Raw genomic sequence first — 20,584 nt, 5'->3', positions numbered from 1 at the left:
AACATGGCACACATAGGAGCCAGTGGAGATATTTCAATCAAATACCTCCACTGGCTCCTATCAACATCAAGGAGCAGTGATACGGATGTAACAACAAGATGACATCACACAGAATGTCAGCTTTTTATCAACAACAAATGTTCAAAAAACAAACATTTACAGGGACCAAAACCAGACGCGTTACCAGAAAGTATTACCAGACCGAGGATCACGCACAAGTCTATGCCAAACATCTGGAGCACAGGTTCATTCATTCAACATTCACAGAAAACAAAGAAGTGTTGGAATGACCATGTTGATGAAGCTGCTGTGGTCACAGTTGGAGATGATGAGTAGAGAGCAGATATGCGTTTGTTTTTTAATCAATGACAGTTGTATCGATGAACTGGATTAAAAGTCACGCCGTGCTGGATGGAGTCTGTGTGAGCAGATATCAGGAGAACGGTTTACGCACAGCAACTAAAAGGACTATTTACATTTGTCGATCACATCGGTGCATCAAAGCACAGACAGAGTGCAGTGTGACGTCTACATCTGCTGAGTCAGACTAGCTGGGACTCCATATGCTCTAAACCAGGGGTGTCAAACTCATTTCCACTCTGGGCCACATCAGCATCACGGTCGCCCTCAAAGGACCGGTTGTAAGACTGTATAACTGTAACTTCTCCTAACATATTGTTAAATAACTCTCTGCATTTTATTATTGTTTATTCAAGTGTAAAAATATTGTACATGCAGTTATATAAATGAAAAATGATATTTAAACACATTTCTGTTATTATAACATAAATCACTTTAATTGAGGGTTAAGAAACCCACATGACTCTATCAAAGATCAAACTATTAAAGAAAATAACAAAGACAAATATCAAACACAAGTTATTACATGAACGTTGTTCAAAGCTGTTTGTGTCACCTCTCTGCATCACTAATGTTCCTCCCTGTCGTCGTCCTGTGCATGCAGCTACATCCAAGAGCTGCTCACTGAGAGTCAGGTCTGATGAACATGATAGATGATGTAGCCGTGTTGTCTGTGCTTTCATCAACAGTTCATTACAAACACAAGTACCTGCTCGTCTCTTAGCTAGCTGTGTTGTTAGATTGCTGCTAGTTCATGAACTCGGTCTGCGATGGTGTTTCTTCACAAACTGACATTTGTAAAAGTCTGTATCTGGTCGGAGCTCTGCTCACATCTCATAATTTCGACCATGGGGATACTTTTATTTTCAAGTCTAACTTTTAATTATTTTTCCAAAAAATAAAATAAAAAAATATTAATATTTTTATTTTATTTTTTTCCTGGCGGATTCTTGGGCCACATAAAATGACGAGGCGGGCCGGATTCGGCCCGCGGGCCTTGAGTTTGACACGTGCTCTAAACTATTTTCACATAACATGAATCACACACGTTACATTGTCATTAACAATAGCTACAACTATTAGGGTGTGTTTAGCATCAGGTCAATTTAATGATATATATATATATATATATATATATATATATATATATATATATATATATGATGACTGAAATTAATAGATTAATATTTCAGTAACACTGCATTGAACCAGACACGTGCAGTTCAATTTAGCTTTCATTCTCATGAAATTATAGATCTGATTATGCGTTTAATGAATATCTGTACATTAGTTCATAAAAGAGATGAACTTTAAACCTAAAAGGACCCGATGCTCCGTCCACACAGAGGAACGGGGCCCCTCACTGCATTTCATTTTAAGAAAATCTGCCCGGTCGCCATCTTATGTTTTTCAAATCCCTGCACCATGCATTGTTTATGTATGTGTCCGACAACTTTGTATACATTAAAACCCACTTATATTAATTTTACACTCAGAAAACGCAGAGATTCACCCAACAGCCCACCACATATTCTGACACTTTTTCACCTTTAGATTCAACAAGTGTGTTCATTTCTGTGCTGAGGAAGCTTTCTCAGTTCTCAGGGAGGTTCAGTAAAGAAAGTAAGGAAACATGAATTTAGTTCTCTCACCTCCACGATGGTGGTCCGGGTAAAGCAGACCTCCGATCAGCAGGTGGACCACAGCAGCCATCCCCTCCAGCAGCTTCAGGTGTAGATATGTTGGCAAAAATCTAAATGACTAATTAGTATGCGTTTAAATGATGAAAGAATGTTGTACACATTCTAATAGAATTGTCTTCTGAAGATGAACAGGACATTTTTCAGTTTCAAGTAATGACTGGGTTGTTCCTTTCGGTGCTGCTTTAGTATTGATCATGTTTTGATATTTGAGTCATGTTGTGGATGATCAGATGGAGTTATGATGGCAGCAGTCGCCCAATTGCAGATTCAGCTTGAGCAAAACCTTTGTCTGTTGTGTTCAAATCAGGCCCATAGGAGTTTACAAGGCAGGTGTCCTTTCTCTAAACACTGACCTGATGCATCAAGTGGATATGTTTTGCTGAACATAATATTATGCATTGGTCCTCTACATCCTCTAGTCTAATGAGCAGACTTATAAACACACTGTTACAACTCCTTCATAGTGTCATATTGCTTTTCGGAGAATTATGATGATAAGTTCATAGTAGATGCAAAAGTATACTTATGTACAATATATTATGTTGAACATTGTTGCTCCTGGATGGATCACAGCAACCCAATTATGTTCAACACAGCTCCATGTCCTTGGTCATGGTGCCACAGCACTTAAAAGAATAAACTTCATCATTCTCAAAATTCTGACCCTTTGCTTTTTTATTAACAGCATTTACTTGTACTTTTACTTCCAATGAACAGGTTATGATGTTCATTTAATGTTCAGGTTATGATGTACATTTAATCAGAAAATTACTTTTGATACTTCAGTACTGTTGATACTTCAGTACAATAAATATCAGATACTTTAAGACTTTTACTCAAGTAGTATTCTAATAGGTGACTTTTTACTTTTACTGGAGTAGTTTTCCAGTAAGGTATCTTTACTGTTACTCAAGTATGGCTTTTCAGTACTTTATACACCACTGGTATGTGAATTGTTAGGGATCTAGCTGTGGGCCTATCCAGCCATAGTTTGCTCAAAATAATAACTCATAAGCAACATGTTGTTAAAACATGAACGATGCCGTAACAAACTCCACCCTAATGTTTCCTCAGAAGGAGCTCATAATACTGGTTTCTGTCAACGGTGAGCGGAGTGAGCAGGGACCGTCCACAAAGAGCAACGCTGAAAAGACACACGGTAAACATGTTCAATAACTCAACTGTCACGTGAGACCAAAATCAGTCCTTGCATCAATGAACTCCTCCTGGTTATACGACAACACTTATTTCAGAAAAAAAACGTGCTTTGCATATTTGGTGTTTTTTTATTGGGATAAGCATTCCCTAACTTAATTATTATGCATTGTAGTGTTGCCAAAATCCCTTCACACATCAATGGTCTCCTCCTGATTAAAATGTAAAAAAAAATTAAACCTTATTACAATGGTCATATACATAAAGGTACATACACATCTGACCTCAGCATTTAACCCTTAGCCTTTAGGAGCAGTGGGCTGAAGCGGCCCGGGGAGCCTATAGGGTTCAGTGTTTTGCTCAAGGACACCAAGCAGGAAGCAACCTCTGGTTCTGCCAAATGAAGCCATACCGAAGTGTCTTAAAACGGACAATATGAACATTCAGGCTCCCTCGTGTGGCTCAAAAGGTGAACTGCAGATATAAATGTTCAATTAAAAGACTGTGGAAGAAATTGTGCAGATTTATTTGGCGACCCTAATAAATTCCCCTGCGACCCAGCATGTGGGTCCCGACCCAGTCTTTGAGAATCACTGCTGTAAACTTTGATTGATCTGCAAACACTTTTTCCTCCGCCTCAAGCAATAGTGTAGCAATAGCCCTCTGAGGCAAATTTGTTGTTTGTGATTTTGGGCGATACAACAATAAATTGAATTGAATTGTATCAGTGTTAATAAAGCAATGATACAACTATGATCACAACAAAAAGGTGTCTCTCTGTATCAGTGAAAACATGAAGTCACATAGAGAATCCACTGGGCTGTGTTAGGAGGGTCTCACTGTCTGATAGCTCTAATTTTTTAAACGTCACTCATGTGGCATCCTGAGGAAGCAGCAGAATCTCAGTGGATGATATTGTGTCGTCAAGTGGAAAAGCTCCCGTCTTTTTGTATCGAAAACAATCACCAAAATATGATCAACTTCATCTGAATAAAATTTGATTGTGTTTTCAAGGAACGCATTAGTGTCTTAATAATGAGCCTTCCATTTCTGTGTAATTAACAACTCAAATTGGGAATACGGTTTAGTGACTTGACCAACCAGACCTGGCAACCCGGTTGGAGGCGTCGTCATTGTGAGCTCAGTCCGGCTCTCTCTCTGACAGACAGCGTGGACAAAAGATGGTGCTCGACTTGGACCTGTTTCGCACCGACAAAGGTGGCGATCCGGAAGCCATCCGTGAAACCCAAAGGAAGAGGTTTAAAGATGTAACGCTGGTCGATAAACTGGTCGCCGCAGACACGGAGTGGAGAAAATGTAAGCGCCCTGTCAGTTTAGTCATAGTGGCTAACGTTAGCGCGGTGGCTAATGATGCCAACGTAGCGTCAGTGTATCTTCCGCTGGAGAAGCGCTCACGCCCAACTCCTTTAAAAAGTCTGGCATTTGTATTGTTCGTACATAAATATAGCTGTCTGTTACATCCCATCTGGGACATTTAAAGACTTCACGCATTTATAGGACCACGTCTTCTATTCGGTACCTTGAAATGTTTTAAAACTGCTCTAAAAATGTATTTTTACAACGAATTTGCTTGTTAACTCCACGCGCTGCTACGGCAGTAACGCCGAAGGATCGCTCAATGCAGTGCAGCGAAACATTTCAGAAAGTAAACTAGTGAACTAGTTAGAGTGCTGCTTGGTGCATTATATTTACGCCGTATTAACCACTGGATACTATTTGAACGGGGTGTAAACTAATGTACCTTGTACAATGAGCGGGTTTTTGTCAGAAGCGTTGGCAACAATTCATAGCCGGATTTGAACGAGGCTTGGCGTGATGATACCACAGAGGAAGAGAGCAGCACGCAGGGGGGCTAATGCTAGCGCGACTAGCGGCGTCTAAGAATCCAAATGAACCATATGGTTACTCTCCACGGAGCGAACTGTGGTTACTTAATATCTGGCTGCTAAGAGAGAGAAGCCAGGCTGTAGTTAATCACACATTCCCGTAAGTTGTATCGGCGGATACGATACAGAAGGTTGGCTAATGCAGGGTTAGCTTAGCGATGCCGGCTCATAACGTGAGATCTGATGCAATCCCAGCCTGCAACACACAGGTCAACCTCGCCCCGCAGTGTAGCTGCAAAGAGTCATTCTGACCCAGCATGATGGCACCAATGATTTGTATCGGTGCATTGTTGCTGGTGTTTAAGTGACAACGGTAGTTTTTTGTTTTTACATCTTTTAATCAGTTTTGACTGCGTGAGGGTGAGTTGCCACAGACACTCACACCTGTCACCTGTTACCAGTCCTGTAATTCCAGCTCGCACACACACACACACGTAAGCACAGTCCCATGCACTGACTGACTTTTATTTAACCTCCTAACAGGCCGCTTCACTGCAGACAACCTGAACAAAGCGAAGAACCTCTGCAGCAAGAGCATTGGGGAGAAGATGAAGGTACGGACACATCTGGCCATTAAGAAGACACAATGAGTCATTGTTGATGTAGATTGAGACGGGAGGAATAAAACCCTCTGTCAGTATTATGTGTCCTGAGAGGGAGTTCCTCTTTAACACCTTGCTCACGTTGTAAATGCAGAGAAAGGAGCCAGTTGGGGAGGATGAGTCTGTACCTGAAGAAGCACAGAACGTGGAGTCCCTAACAGCTGAAACGCTCTCGGTATGACGGGTTCCTGCGCTAAGCCCCCCCCACCTGTGTGGCGGTGCTTTTTTTGCATGTTGTTACACACAAATCTCAGCAAAAATAAAAACAGACGGAACACATGCATTTCTTCCCCCCTCTCTCTCTCTTTGTACGTCTACACGTGTATATATTCTGTCAGCCCCTGACGGTTACCCAGGTCAAGAAGGTGCGTGTGTTGGTGGAAGCGGCGGTGGAGAAAAGCGACAGCGAGAGGATAAAGCTGGAGGCGGAGCGCTTGGAGTACCTGAGGGAGCTCGGCAACCTTCTGCACCCGTCTGTGCCCATCAGTAACAATGAGGTGAGACGCAGTCTGGTTCAAGGAGCAGCATGTTACATCACGCTGACTCAGTCATACAGTTCTCTCGTGTTTCTGGGGGTATTAGAGACTTGAAACGTCGTCGTCTGCAGTTCTGCTGGACTCCCGCACACAGGATGCTACACCTCGTCGTGTAAATTATCGATGCTGCTTCACACACGGATCAGTCTTGAATTATTACTTTTCTCGCACTTAATCCAAGCCCCATGCTTCCTTTTCAGATGTGGATGAATGTATTCTGTCACACGCCATTAGTTATAAACAAGAAAAAAACAACAAAGACAGAAATATAGTGAAATTGATGGGAGCTACCGGCCGCAGCACGTACGTGCGCCGCCATTGCCGGTACCCATCTCTACCTTAACTGTTCAATTTAGCTCGAGAGAAAGAAATGAAGAGAATCTTGACATTCAGTTCGTAATGATGTAAAAACAGAAAGAAGCCGATCCTCACATTTTAGAAGTTAGAACCAGAGTTTTTTTGGCATTCTTGTTCGATAAATGACCCATTTATTCATCTAAAAGTGTCGTAGATTGACTTTCTGACAGCCGACTAATTGTCTTAATGTCATACTCGCTGTTGTTTCCTCCTGACAGGACGCAGACAACAAGGTGGAGCGTACCTGGGGCGACTGCAGCGTCCAGAAGAAGTACTCCCACGTGGACCTGGTGGTCATGATCGATGGCTTTGATGGCGAGAGAGGAGCTGTTGTGGCTGGGAGCAGAGGCTACTTCCTGAAGGTGAGAGCAAACGCTTGATTTGGGGGCAGATTTTGAATGAGACAAGTAGAATACAATGGGTCAGAGTGTCAACACATTCATGACACACACACACACACACACAGGAGGACATCACTGCAGACGGACCAACGGTCCCTCTACTTTTGAGCCGTTTCTCCCCACATAGGAGAAACACTTGCATCCACAGAAGACTCGTAACTGCCCCTTTGTGTCCTGCAAATAACGAAAGCCGTTGTTCTTCCCCTCCTCCGGTGTGTTCAGGGCCCCCTGGTGTTCCTGGAGCAGGCCCTGATCACGTATGCCATGAGGATACTCCACAGCAAGAACTACACCATGCTCTACACGCCCTTCTTCATGAAGAAAGAGGTCATGCAGGAAGTCGCCCAGCTCAGCCAGTTTGACGACGAGCTCTACAAGGTTTACTGAGTTCCTCAACTTTCCCTCTCAAAGATATTCTGTCCTGCAGACGAGCATTATTTTAACTAGTTTGGAAATCAAACAACAGCCATTGTTTTGGAATGAGATGTTCAGGCGTCCACATACTTGTGGTCACGAAGTGCCACCTGGAGGCCCAAACGGGGAACTGCGCATCGTTAGATAGTACTATGATTTCACTTCTTCCCCAAACTCACCTGAACCTGGAAAAATACAAATTCAACGACTGTTGATGACCGTGAACCTTTCTGTCCATTGCACTCCTTTTCCCCAGGTCATCGGTAAGGGCAGCGAGAAGTCTGACGACAACTCCATCGACGAGAAGTACCTCATCGCCACCTCCGAGCAGCCCATCGCGGCCTTCCTGAGGGACGAGTGGCTGAAACCCGAGGACCTGCCCATCCGCTACGCCGGCTTCTCCACCTGCTTCAGGCAGGAAGTGGGCTCCCATGGCCGAGACACCCGCGGCATCTTCAGGGTCCACCAGTTTGAGAAGGTCGGTCGTGTTTTCTGTGACTTTTCATCGTCATCGGAGTACAACGTTCACATAAATAAGTGACGGAGGATCTCTTTGCAGATTGAGCAGTTCATCTTCGCCTCCCCGCACGACGGCAAATCGTGGGAGCTGTTTGACGAGATGATCGGGACAGCTGAAGAGTTCTACCAGACTCTGGAAATTCCTTATCGCATCGTCAACATCGTCTCTGGTAGGTCTTCAGCACGCACTCGTAGCCCCTCCTACAGGCTGTTTGCGGGGGGGGGGTGGGGGTACTGCGGTGATGGTAATTCATCACGGTATTACAAAAGGGATACTCGGCTCAAAACATGATTCTACTAATCTCCACTTTATCGCCAAAGTAAGTGAACACATCTTAAAACCCTCTGAACCCAAAACCCACCCGAGGGATGGAAGAAAACTACAGTTTATCATAGCCAGAAGCTAAAAACATAATCGGCACATTTTCTTCTTTCCCGTGGTCCGTGAACACATCATTTTTTTAATTATTATTTCTGGCATTGTAACTTATATTGCACAAAATACCGTTTTGAGTTCTCTACTTCGAGCCATGATTGTTTCCATAGAGGTGCAGAACTTATGAACTGCAGTGAACATCAAGACCACAGAGAGGAAGATGTGACGGGAGGGAAAAACTCAGTTTTGGGGTTCAGAGGAGAATGAAAACAATATTTAAAAACAGATACTGGCTCTAAATATGACTGATAATGAGGTGGAGAGCACACATGTCTGCCCCATAATGTAACGGTGATGGAGTGAAGACGTACTCTAGAAATAGACGTTTGTAGATCGTACATTGCAGACGTCACATTTGGCTTTGGAAAAGTGTGATCAGCGTTATTCAGTCTTCGGACATTTTAGAAACCAAATGGTCAGCGGAGGAAATAATCTGCAGACGAATCAATTCCGAAAGGAACATATTGTTTGTTTGATATAATATGTCCAGTGTTTACCAAAAGCTTTTTCCGTCGAGGCAATGATTTTAATTTGGGGCAGCCGGGAGGGTTTTGGTTTGCTCCGTGTGTAACATGTCTGCTGCTCTATGATCACTGGAGAGAACTCAGGACTCACCAGCTGCTGTTGGAGCGTGGAGATCCTACCGTGCTACCGGCTAACCGTCTGCTGCTCTACGTCCGCACAGGTGCCCTGAATCACGCCGCCAGCAAGAAGCTGGACCTGGAGGCCTGGTTCCCCGGCTCTGGTGCCTTCAGAGAGCTGGTCTCCTGCTCAAACTGCACGGACTACCAGGCCCGGCGCCTCCGCATCCGCTACGGTCAGACCAAGAAGATGATGGACAAGGTGAGTTGCGCTGTTCCGCAGCTTTGTTTTTTCCCGACAACGCGGCCTCGGCTGTCGTTGGGCGGAAGGTTTAGCTCCAGAATACGGTCGAGGCTTTATCCAGACTGCAGCTGCTCTAAACACTCCTCTCTGTGCGTCACGCAGGCCGAGTATGTGCACATGTTGAACGCCACCATGTGTGCCACCACTCGCGTGATGTGCGCCATCCTGGAGAATTACCAAACCGAGGAAGGCATCGTCGTTCCAGAGATGCTCCGGCCGTTCATGCCTCCTGGTAAGCTGCGCCGAAGGGTTTCACAGCCGGTGTGTGTCGAGTATGACTAACGGATGCTGTGACGCATTGTGGTCAATGAAGACCTTCAGGCAAAGTGAATAATGAAGGGGCCGCTTGTTAGCTTGGCTTGTAGTTCTTTTGGTCAGTGTATTAATTAGCGCTACGCTGGTAAACTATTCCTTTAAGTGCCTTCACAGTAAAAACAATGTGGTGGTGTTTTCCAGGGTGTATTTCATTTCATTTCCTTCACCTCCAGGTTTGACGGAGATCCTGAAGTTCGTGAAGCCCGCTCCCATCGACCAGGAGATGTCTAAGAAAGCCAAGAAACACAACGACGGAGGGAAGAAGAAGAAGCAGGGAGGGGCGGGCCAGAACCTTCCCAACGCCATGGAGACCATGTGCGTCGACGACTCGTAGGCCGCAGGTAGACACGGGTGGAACGGGGCCTCCCGGGGGACGACTGTCGTCCTCGTGAAGGGGAGCTCCGTCACATCGGTGTCTATCTGAATGGAAGGTGTTCATCTCAGCTGTTCCTCCCCACGATCACATAGAGCGCACTGACGAAGGCCTCCTACATCTACTGTTCACTCTCACCTCTGCAGCAAACGCACAGATGACACTGCTGGTAAAATTCCGGCTTCACATCATTGCAGTCGTTAGGAAAACTTAAACATTGCAAGCTAATGTTTTCCTCAGCTTTTTGGGATCTGCAATGGACAATAAAAGGTGATCGGTAACTGAAATCTTTACGAGAACGACGCCTGCATCTCTTCTGTGAAACGTCTTTCTTTGAGTCTGGAACGGTTTTACAGTTGATCTAAATTCTACTCTTCAGAAATCAATCAATGATCGGGTATTTAGGCTTCCCTTCGTCTTCTCTGACCACAATCATCATCGTCTTTAACCATTGATGCGCGACCATAATGCTCTTCCTGGCTTATGATTAAGACATTGTATGAACTCGCTAAAGATATCTACATATAAATATCTATATATATGATTGAGCATTCAAGAAGTGGCACTTATTGTAAAACAAATATTAAAAACGGTTGATATGGAAGACATTTTGTGTTTTTTTCCCAGTGAGTCTACAGTATATGTGGGTTATTTGTGCAGTATGTGTATATTTACGGTGAATTACTTGAAGTATGCATGTACACAAGAAAGAACACTACGATGTGAGTCAGCTCAGTGTCTGTGGGAACTCACTGGGTTCATTTACACAACTCTGATGTAGAATCTGTTTCTCAAACATCTCATAGCAGGAAACACCAGCTTACCATGTTGGGGTCGGCAGCGTAGCCTTGTTTTAGCAAAAAGAACCTGAGAATGACCAAATCCAGTCTCCAGTCAGACCGTGGGTTAGAGTTAGGGTTAGTCCCGTTCATATTTACACCATTTCAAGCCATGCACCTCTGAGTGAGCAATAAGGAAGACACAAGAGTTACTCATTGACACCAACAGACTTTACACCCTGAAGTTTGAAGTGCAATAAAAAGCGGCTCTCCTCCGGTGAAAGCACATTTGCACACAGGTAAGACAACTTTGCAGTAAGTCTTTCATGTTTAAGACATTCATGTCACCATCACTGTCTTCATTTTTCATCTGTACGTCCGCCTGCAGGGTTCAGTCTGACACCAGACGGGTTAAAGATGAGTGACGCCTCGGAGGATGAGAATGAAATTTCCTTTACGGTAAAGGTAAATACGGATTTTTGACAGCTAAAAACGGCATTCTGAATGTAGCGAATCAAGTAGAAGGTGAGACACTTGTGATTAATAATGGCGGCTGATCAATAGTGTGTGCACTTGGTTCCGTTTGGCCTGTATCAGCAGCTTTTCTTCATGTCACTTTAATCCGATAATCAGCCTTCTTTCACACTTGCATGTGTATTTCTTTCTCCAAACTGCAGTTTCTTGGGCGCGTTGAGGTGGTCCGCCCCGATGGACTACAGATCCTGTCTGAAGCGGCTCAGAGCCTAAAGGTCAGCCACTACCGCTCACATCCCATTTGAGTCTGTTATTCCCCATTAACAGGGAAACAGACTTTCCCTTTCTATCATTTCCATGTACATGTTAATGCAACTCTCTGACTTGGATGCTGGGATTCTTCTGCACATCAGTAACTTGTATTGTAGTGGGAAACTGAGTTTGTATCCACTATATTATATCTCTATATGAACGTGTTCGGCTCTACAGATGCTGTCACTGACTAACATGACGTGTAATCCATCGACTCTCATCCCCAGACGCCAGATCAATTCTCCTCAGAAAAGGCAGCGAAGAAGAGCAAAGTCCATCTCTTCCTGTCGCTGAGTGGAATCGACGTGTTGGAAAACAAAACCAAGGTGTGTGCCAGTTAATCGCACAGGTCCGAGGGTGCACGAGATTCGATAGTGCACCTTTTCTTTACTGTTGAATTATCGCTTGTAATCTCCCCGTTGTCTCTCCTACCCTCAGTTTTTGTTGTACTCGTGCCCTCTGTCCACCGTTTCCTTCTGTGCCGTCCTGCCGTCTTCGCCCAAAGTCTTTGGGTTTGTGGCCAGACACCCTGCAGCAGACATGAACCACTGTTATCTGTTCCAGAGCAAGACGTTTGTGAGTTAATCCAGTGCAGCCATCCATTCCCTACAGGAGCAATTTGGTGGTTTATTGTTTTGTTATTTGAGTGGGAGATCACCGATATTAATATTGGAAGTATGAATTTTTCAGTCTCACGTGCTGGTCTCAGTAATCGGGGATGCCTTCCGAGCTTCAAAGAAGGAGGAGAGCATCAGGGGAGGAAGAGACCTGATCGTGGAGGCCCTCAGACATAAGGTCAGTTCTGCTTTGGATTTGACATTCCTATCAGAGCTTGGGTCGGAATTTATTCTGTTCATTTCTTGGTTCTCAGTTTACCTTCGTTTTTCTCATTCTTTTCTCTTTTTCTCGCAGAACAAAATGCTGCAAAGAGAGAATGCTGAGCTGAAGAGGCTGCTTGCAGGACAGACTAACTAACTCCTGCTACTAATATATGCTGTTGCACTTCTGCACACATTCTAAAACACTTGTGAAAGATAAACTACTGACCCTGGTATATACTGTTTACCCTCGTACTTAATAATAGCAATAATGTGTTATTCTTTTTCATGTTGACTCAATTGTAGGTGTGTTCCTGTGCCTTCAGGAAGAACAAAAGAAAGTCTGAAGTACCACAGAGAAATATATATATATATATATATATATAAACAATGAAGGGCAGAAAGTTTGATCATATATACAAAAGTCTCAGTTCCATTTGTCGTGTCCTGGGGCCTGTTCCAAAAAGCGAGTTTACCAATTAAGCCAGGCTTATTTTAGTTAGTCTGACTCATTTTCAGTTTATTTGCCTCAGTAAAGCAGACTGTATGGTTTAAAAAAGTAATATATGTTAATAGGTCGTCAAAATAATCCAGGCTGGCTGTGAGACGGATCTGGAGCCGGCTAGCTGCACAGAATAGTTGAATCTCTTTCGTGAACCAGATTCACGGCTAAATGAAAGCAGGATAAGTAGAAAATCGCAGCTTAATCCACCATCTAATGATCTTGATGCCAGCAACTACTGATTTGCTTCTGTACAAGTGGATAATAAATCAAATGTGCATGTGTGGTGTATACTGTATTTTATAGCTTGAAGCTGGTATTGGAACATGTGTTCATGTGTGAAACGGAAACTGGAATATTAAACAAAAACATACAATCTGATTTAATTCGTTAATACCAATGTTATAGTGTCATTGTCCTTGATATTTCCAAGTGCCTTCCTCATTTCAAGTGTTAATCATGAACATAAACGTGTGGAGGGCAGAAACCGACGTTGAAAGGAACCAACATTGGGGAGGAGTACATCCAGGAGTGATGCATTGAACTGCTGTAAAACCTCAAAGAAGCAGAACGCGTGTTTTTACCGATGGATCAGAAGACCCAGCTACAGACTGTTTACTGAGTTACTAAATAGAAATATTTCAACGCATATTTGTTTTGCTCTGTATACAGTTGAGTTGTATGCATTTATTTATTTATTTATATGGATTCCAGCTCACACGGGTATCAGAGGGAATACAAAAAGTGGACAACCTAGCTGAACAAGCACTGAAGAAAAATAATATGGACATCTGTATCAATCCAAAGCAGAGGGGAAAGGGCAGCATCAGGAACAAATATGGAAACAACATTGGGACGAGGGGGAGAAGGGACCCAATGCAAGGTAAAGTGGGCAGTGTAAGATATAGGGGAGGAAACAAATATCATCCCCAATATCAAGGATCAAGGCTGAGAATAGAACAGTGGAATCCCCCAACCGGCCTCTGTGAGCACTGCCCGGCACCAGAAACTGTGCTAACATGCTATCACCACTTACAATAGACCGGAAGGTGGCAGTAATGCAACTAATAGGATGCAAGCTGCCGTTAAACACCACAGAAGAAGAAAAAGAAGCAGAAGACGGATGTACGCAGCTGTACTTGAAGGCAGCACATCATGAACGCAGGTATGACGGAGGGCACAGAGTGTACGCCGGTGTAAACCCAACTTTGGGATGGATACGTTGAGCTGTTTGGTCTAAAATGTAAGTCAAGTTTGTAAGTAAGCTAACTAACGTTACGGATGGCTACAGTCACTGAACTCTAAGAGCTCACTTGTAGAACACCTCTGTTAGCAAACTAGTTAGCAGAGAACAACATTGCAGCCCGCTAAGGTTACATTTTCACTCCGTCAGCTGTATCGTTACTGGCGGACACAGGAGGGGCATTATGTCGATAACCAGCTGACCTATCGCGCCCGAGTCAATATGCTGGCGTGTGTATTCATGGCTGAACGGCTCGCTCTCACTCCCACGCAGATCGCCCTGGTACTCGGTGGGAAACTGGCTTGACCGTCCGCGCGTTGAGCCCTCTGCCATGGGGACACTGTGGTCTCGCAGCGGCAGCATCCTGTCGCTCCTCCCGGAGAGGCAGCGCTCCGAGCGGAAAGAGGAGGATTCGGACAACGCCTCTCTGGACGGGCTCGTCCGACCGGAGGACATAGCTCAGTTCCCCTACGTAGAGTTCACCGGCAGGGACAGCATAACGTGTCCAACGTGCCAAGGCAGCGGACGGATACCCTCAGGTGAGTAGGACCAACGCTAGCGCGAATGAAGCTAAGCACCTCACTGAAGATGGACCCTAACCTGGACGAACTATTGATAATTAAACTTACACCAAGGCCTGATGAATACACATGTAATACATATTCAATTTCAGACTCAATACTTTGTTGTTGTTTTTGCTTGAACATTTGATGAGCAGACTTGAATGCATTGATGCAATCTCAGAGGCTTCGCCCTGTGTCCCATCAAATGTACACTAATCAGGGAGACACTAATCAGCATGTTGCATGACCCGCTATCTCCCCTCCCGATAGATCAAGTGAATGAACTGGTCGCATTGATCCCGTACAGCGACCAAAGGCTGCGGCCCCAAAGAACGTGAGTAATCTTACGGCGTGTATAGAGTGGTCTCGTGTGACGTCACAGTTTAGCTGTCGGCCATGTTGGAGTACACACAAAGCCACTGGCATGCACGGCTGAGTCGCATAACCTATCGGTGGTGAACTTTTGTGCTGTCTTTGGTTGTGGCAGCAGAGCTGATAGAGACAAGAAATCATTCTTTGGTTTGCCAGCGGTCATTACACATCAAGGAAATGACACGAAGGAGCTATCCAAGCGACGTCGCGAGAAATGGCTGTCACGCATCTCTCGAGATACAACGGAATGTCCTGCCTCTGCTTTTGTTTTGAAAAAAAAAGTGAAATAATTTATAAAAGTAAGTCGATAGAACATGGGAATCTTAAATACATTTTCTAGATATCCACACCCCTGATAATATATAGTCATTGTGTGCATGCAATTATATATTACATATATATTGTATACATGTATGTATGTATGCACATACACATACACAGTGTATATTATACAATCATGGAGCACCCTATTGTGTTATATCGTTTTATTTCGTAGTAAATTGGGCTTAGAGCGCGGTCAGACATGAGCCATTGTTAATGAAACTTCCCCAGAGCTCTAAGAAAGATAAAACCATCTCAAAACAAGAATAGAAGAATGTGCTGTGAAGGGTAACTCATCAATCCCAAATTATATAACTTTGATTTACGTTAACTAACTTGGACTTTTATTTAAAATAATTCTTTTCATTATTATTATTGCCGATTGTTGTAAATGACTGTAAAAGTAATTATTTGTAAAGAGTACCGGTATGTTTTCTTCCAAAACGAGTGAAACCGTTGATAAATCAAATGAATGAGAAACACAGAGTGGTTGCTCTAAGGATGCATGAAGAGAAGGAATGACTTAACTAGAATCATAAAAACAATTTACAACAGCTGACCTGCCGTGACAACAATAGGTGTTCTCACACATTGTGGCACGAGGAGGATCTCGACCATGCTGGAGAAAGATGAGAAGCTTTCTGTTGCGCGCTGTACATTCTCTGTGGTTCTCAAAGGTCTCAAGTCAAGTTGTTTTTCTACGTCATTCAAAATGTGTATCCAAGCGTTCGGTGAGAGAGGATCTACCTTTTGTTTGTTGGCGTTGTGTCGTAGGAAGCTGTACGTGGTCCTGTCGGTGGTGTTGTGCCTCCTTGCATCCTCGCTCGTGGCCTTCTTCCTCTTCCCTCGCTCCGTGGTGGTGGTGGACGATGGGATGCACTCGGTGACCGTGCTCCTCAACCCCTCCGGCATGAACGTCCTCATGAACATGACGGTAGGGTTGCTTCTCATTTTGGAGGATGAAGGTTGTGGCATCACACACAGCGGTGTTTCTCCCTCAGCGATTCTAAAAACTTCAACTCTCTGAAGTCAGATTTGTGTGATAATAAATCTTATTTGTTTGCATCCTCACTTTGTGGCAGAGTGAGTGATCCGGTTCAGCGGAGTCCTTAAATGAGAGCTCATGTGATGAATAGATCAAAGGCTCAACGTGTGCAAATGCTTCCTCTTCAGTCGAGCTGATTGGATGCTTTTGTTTTTGTCATAATGACAAAAATGAGTGGTTTTTTTTTTGTTTGTTTTTTAACCTAAATTATAATTTTTAGTTATTAAATGTTGACAGAACGATGAATCGATGCATTTAGAGAATATTTGATAATAGTGTTGAAAGTAGTTGTTACTTGCAGCCCTAATCCAAATGTTCCCATAAATGATTCATGTTTCATATGTTTCCTGGTTCCTAACTCTTATTCTGTTTCTGTGTAAGTATATTAAGAGGGATGCAAAAGAACAGTCTAACTCCTCGTATGGGTACACGTACCTGTGTGATGAATAAATATGATCCTGGTCTGAACCTGAAGGGTCTCATTGGAGCGGTTCTCTGTAAATAGAGCCTCTGTTATCATACGAGAGGCCTGTTTTTAATCTGGTACAGGATCCACGCAAGACATGTTTCCTTTTGTCAAGCTACTCTCTTCCCCCCCAGAGTACATTGAACCTCAGCAACCCAAACTTCTTCTCGGTGCTGGTGCAGAGTGTGAGCTGCCAGGTCCTTTACATGAAGACGGAGATCGGAACTCAGCAGCTAGACAGTGTCACCACCATCCTGCCGCTCGGTCACAGTCAGGTGAAACCCACTCATTCATACTGTGTGTGTGTCTCACTCACACACACACACACACCAACCAACCAGTGGAGATGTGTACTTTGTGCATAATAAACATTATCACTGGTTGCTCCAGACACTGCTCCCAGTACAGAGTTCAGTATGCCAACAATCACTTTTAAAGCATGCATAGACGCGTTTACAACACGAGCTAAAGGGTTAAATTCTCCTGAAGAACAACACACTGACAGAATGAGGCTGACGTCATTCATTACTGTCAACACCAGGGCTGACTCGTCCTGCTCACTGTTGACCAGCACAGAGATGGGAGCTGGAGTTCATAATCATCCAACAGCAGAACAGCACTCTCTAATATGACAACCTAGAGCTGCAACAATAAGTCAACAGACAGAAAAGTAATTGCTGCTATTTTGATAACTGATTCACCGTTAAGTCATTTTTAATATAAATAATGCTGTTTTTAGCCTCCCTAATGTGGAGCTCTTTAACGTTTTGAAGACATGTAAAGACATCGTCTTGGGCTTTGAGAAACCGGGACGGACATTTTAAAATATTTTCTTTATATTATCGCCGAAAAGAATATCTAGGGAGTAGTCGGCAGCTTAATGGCTAATGAAAGATAACCGTTAGTTACAGCCGTAGACTCATACATCTTTGGCGGGGAAAACAAGTACACGTACAAAATGGATGTGTGTCGGTACCGTCTGCTGAATACTGCAGGACCAGCTGATCTAGGAACGGCTGGAGCCTTTGTAAACAAGTCTGGCAGGAATGAACTGCTCGCTGCTCACCGCCGTGGACAGATTGAGAGAACACATTGTTGGTTTTTGGTCTTCTCATTGGATTTGTTTCCAACAGCAAAGATGTCGAACTTCATCCCTTGACTTTCCCAGCTGCTCCTCACAGTCGAGTATGACGTCGTCCTCGGCTCTAGCTAACCCGTTAAGCGTGCTGTGTTTGTCTCCTGCAGGTGAACTACACCGTCAGCGTGAAGATCGGCAGCAGCGCGCCCTACGTCTAGTAAGTGTCTCCACCCAAACCTGCTCAAACTGATTGTTCTAGTGGCTTCGTAGAAATACAACTTCTCTTTTTCTATATTTGATGATGATCTCCTTATGAGCGGTTCTCATCGGCTTCAAGGGTAACTCCGGTGGTTTCTACATGTAGACTTCCATTAAGTAGGGAGAGAGAGAGACGGATAATGAAGGAGTGGTCGAGGTTGAAGCAGCACAGGTTGAGTTCCCCCCCCGGCTTTAAGTCTAGTGTGGCTCAAGCTCTAAACACGGCCGATCCTACGTTTCCCACGATGCAACGCGACAGCATCTTCTGTTGGAGCCTCCCTGTCTCCTAAATGTCTTTTCAGCTCCACACCTCCAGTTTGTAGCACAGGCTTTTTTTCCTTTTCTGTTTTACTTAAAACACATTAAAGTGTTTTTGTTTTTTGCTGTGTTGGCGATAAAGCCGCGTGTAAATTACACAAAGAGAACACTGGTGGAATAACGCTCCAAGTCAGTATTCCAATCTAAAACTTTTCTGTTTCTCTTCCAGCGCCTTCTGCTCCATGCCCAGCATTAAGGTCCACAACATTGTCGTATATATGCGGTAAGTATCTCTCTACCTTTCAGGAGTACTTTGATGCTATACTTGAGTAAAGGTATTGAGACTACTGTGTGAAAGTACTCCAGTACAAGTCCTGTGTTGAAAATGTTACTCAAGTAGAAGCTAAGAAGCACTGGCAGCAAACTACTGCACACTTAATTATCAAAAGTAAAAGTAGAGTTCTTGTTTCCTACTTTGTAAAGTTCTGTGCAAAAACCTCAAAAGTGTTATTTCATTCTGTTCTAATCTTTTCCTCGGACATGAGATGATGCTGCAGGTTGCAACACACGAATGTCTTTAGCCAATCCTCAACCAACTACAAACATTTGTCTTTTTTTTGTTGACTTGACCGTTGGGGAATCATCACATTTTAGAAGCTGAAAACATATTTTGTTAAAAATAAAAGTACAAAATCTGCAGAGTAAGTCCAGCTGTCAGATGAACACAGCTGAGTAACGGGAACTCTATTTCCCTCTGAAACGCAGAAGCATGAAGCAGCAGCACTCGAGTGCTAATCAGTCAAGAGGCAGCTGTGTGTTCACACAAGAGCCACTTCCTCAACGTCAGTGCTTGTGTGACACCAGTACTTCTAGAATCGTTGCTTTTGTAGTTTAAACAGAAAAACCCACTCTGTGTCATCTCCACACTGGAGACTGAAGCGTTCTTTCTGAGCCTTTCCTCGCTAGTTGTTATGAAATATGACGGCACAGAGAGAGTTATGGTCGTTCCTGCTGCCACATCATGCTCTTTGTGATAACTACTGGAATGCGCTGCTTGTTTCCAGAACCACGGTGAAAACCTCGTACATGGTGCGAACGTCCCAGAACAGCCTGGAGGCCTACCGCTACATAGACTGTGGCTCCAACACCACGCGCTACCGGGCGGACGGGCAGCACCGCTCGCCGCCAGCGCCGCCGCCTCTGCTGTGAGTGGACGGATCCCTTCTCCGTCACCAGCGGGCAAAATACCAAATGGTGCTTTCTGTTGAGCTCACTCCGACACAGGGACCCTAAGTGTTAACTTGTGCCAGTGAATGATGAAGTCTGTTTTAAACTACACATTGGCTTTCAGCGGACATCCCAGAATGCAACAGATATAGGGGTTTGTCGCATAGTTTCCTTGCCACTTGTTACTGGGGCTGATTGCCTGAACTCACCATGTCTACAATACCAGTGTAACGGCTCATTGAGCTGTTTCAGACCTGCTGAATGTTCCACTGGGGAGAATTTGTCCCGAGTCATTGCAACAGTCTCGGACAGTCCTGCTGACATTTCTTTAAAAAATATGAAGACTGCTGTTTTTTTTTCTGTTTTTGGATGCGATGCAAAGGAGGGATAATTTAATGGCCGATGTATTTATTTATTTTTTTGGCACCCAAGAACCCGGGACACATTCTTAAACATACTGCTTTTACGGTGTTATTTAACAACATTCAACATATCCCAGATGTTTTTAAATGTTATTAAAAGTGCTTTCACAGCAGGTCTAAGCACACTGCTTTTAGATTCGGAGTGTACGCCCATATTCGTGTCATAGAGGGAAACTGCTCCAGGAAGTACGTTTATTACACATCTTGGTGGTGGATTTAACGTCAAAGTATTCTGCTACAGTGGATGCGTCATAACGGTGTCAAAGCAATTGTGATTACCTTTTTTTTTTTTTTTTTTTTTTTAAAGGGACAGTTATTTGTAAATTTGTGAGTGAGAATTTTTACTCTGGTTTTCAAAGAATCGTTTATATTGTCATGCAATTAAAGGGACGTGTGAATAAATAAAACTGATGGACTCCAATGCTTGTTTCAGATTTGTTTGTTTTTCAATTAGTCGCTGGAAACTAGAAGCCTTGTCTTACA

At 43.8% G+C, this 20,584-nt stretch overlaps 2 protein-coding genes across 4 annotated transcripts; both read left to right on the top strand.

Annotated features, from left to right (window-relative positions):
* The first annotated feature begins 4,365 nt into the window (after positions 1 to 4,365).
* Positions 4,366 to 10,567, top strand: sars1 (seryl-tRNA synthetase 1). Of its 2 annotated transcripts, XM_079273348.1 has the most exons (11): positions 4,366 to 4,535; positions 5,609 to 5,679; positions 5,822 to 5,902; positions 6,066 to 6,224; positions 6,839 to 6,982; positions 7,244 to 7,399; positions 7,692 to 7,913; positions 7,995 to 8,124; positions 9,076 to 9,233; positions 9,378 to 9,507; positions 9,764 to 10,567. In XM_079273348.1, the coding sequence occupies exons 1-11, from the start codon at positions 4,400 to 4,402 to the stop codon at positions 9,922 to 9,924; spliced, it is 1,548 nt and encodes a 515-aa protein (XP_079129474.1). In that variant the 5' UTR covers positions 4,366 to 4,399; the 3' UTR covers positions 9,925 to 10,567. The 2 variants fall into 2 exon arrangements, with proteins under 2 accessions (XP_079129474.1, XP_079129473.1); XM_079273347.1 differs by having other exon boundaries at positions 9,076 to 9,507.
* A 3,392-nt stretch (positions 10,568 to 13,959) lies between these two features.
* LOC306780641 (transmembrane protein 106C-like) lies at positions 13,960 to 20,515 on the top strand. 2 transcript variants are annotated; one of them, XM_079273076.1, is made up of 8 exons: positions 13,960 to 14,013; positions 14,365 to 14,630; positions 14,925 to 14,988; positions 16,122 to 16,281; positions 16,993 to 17,133; positions 18,104 to 18,153; positions 18,682 to 18,735; positions 19,517 to 20,515. In XM_079273076.1, exons 2-8 carry the CDS (start codon positions 14,423 to 14,425, stop codon positions 19,659 to 19,661), a joined length of 822 nt encoding a protein of 273 aa, XP_079129202.1. In that variant the 5' UTR covers positions 13,960 to 14,013; positions 14,365 to 14,422; the 3' UTR covers positions 19,662 to 20,515. The 2 variants fall into 2 exon arrangements, with proteins under 2 accessions (XP_079129202.1, XP_079129201.1); XM_079273075.1 differs by having other exon boundaries at positions 13,977 to 14,091.
* Positions 20,516 to 20,584: the final 69 nt, after the last annotated feature.

Source organism: Melanostigma gelatinosum (genome assembly GCF_949748355.1).
Source record: "Melanostigma gelatinosum genome assembly, chromosome: 8".
Lineage (NCBI taxonomy): Eukaryota > Metazoa > Chordata > Actinopteri > Perciformes > Zoarcidae > Melanostigma > Melanostigma gelatinosum.
The sequence above is the reverse complement of the archived record's forward strand: the minus strand, read 5'-3'. Positions and strand labels throughout refer to the sequence as shown.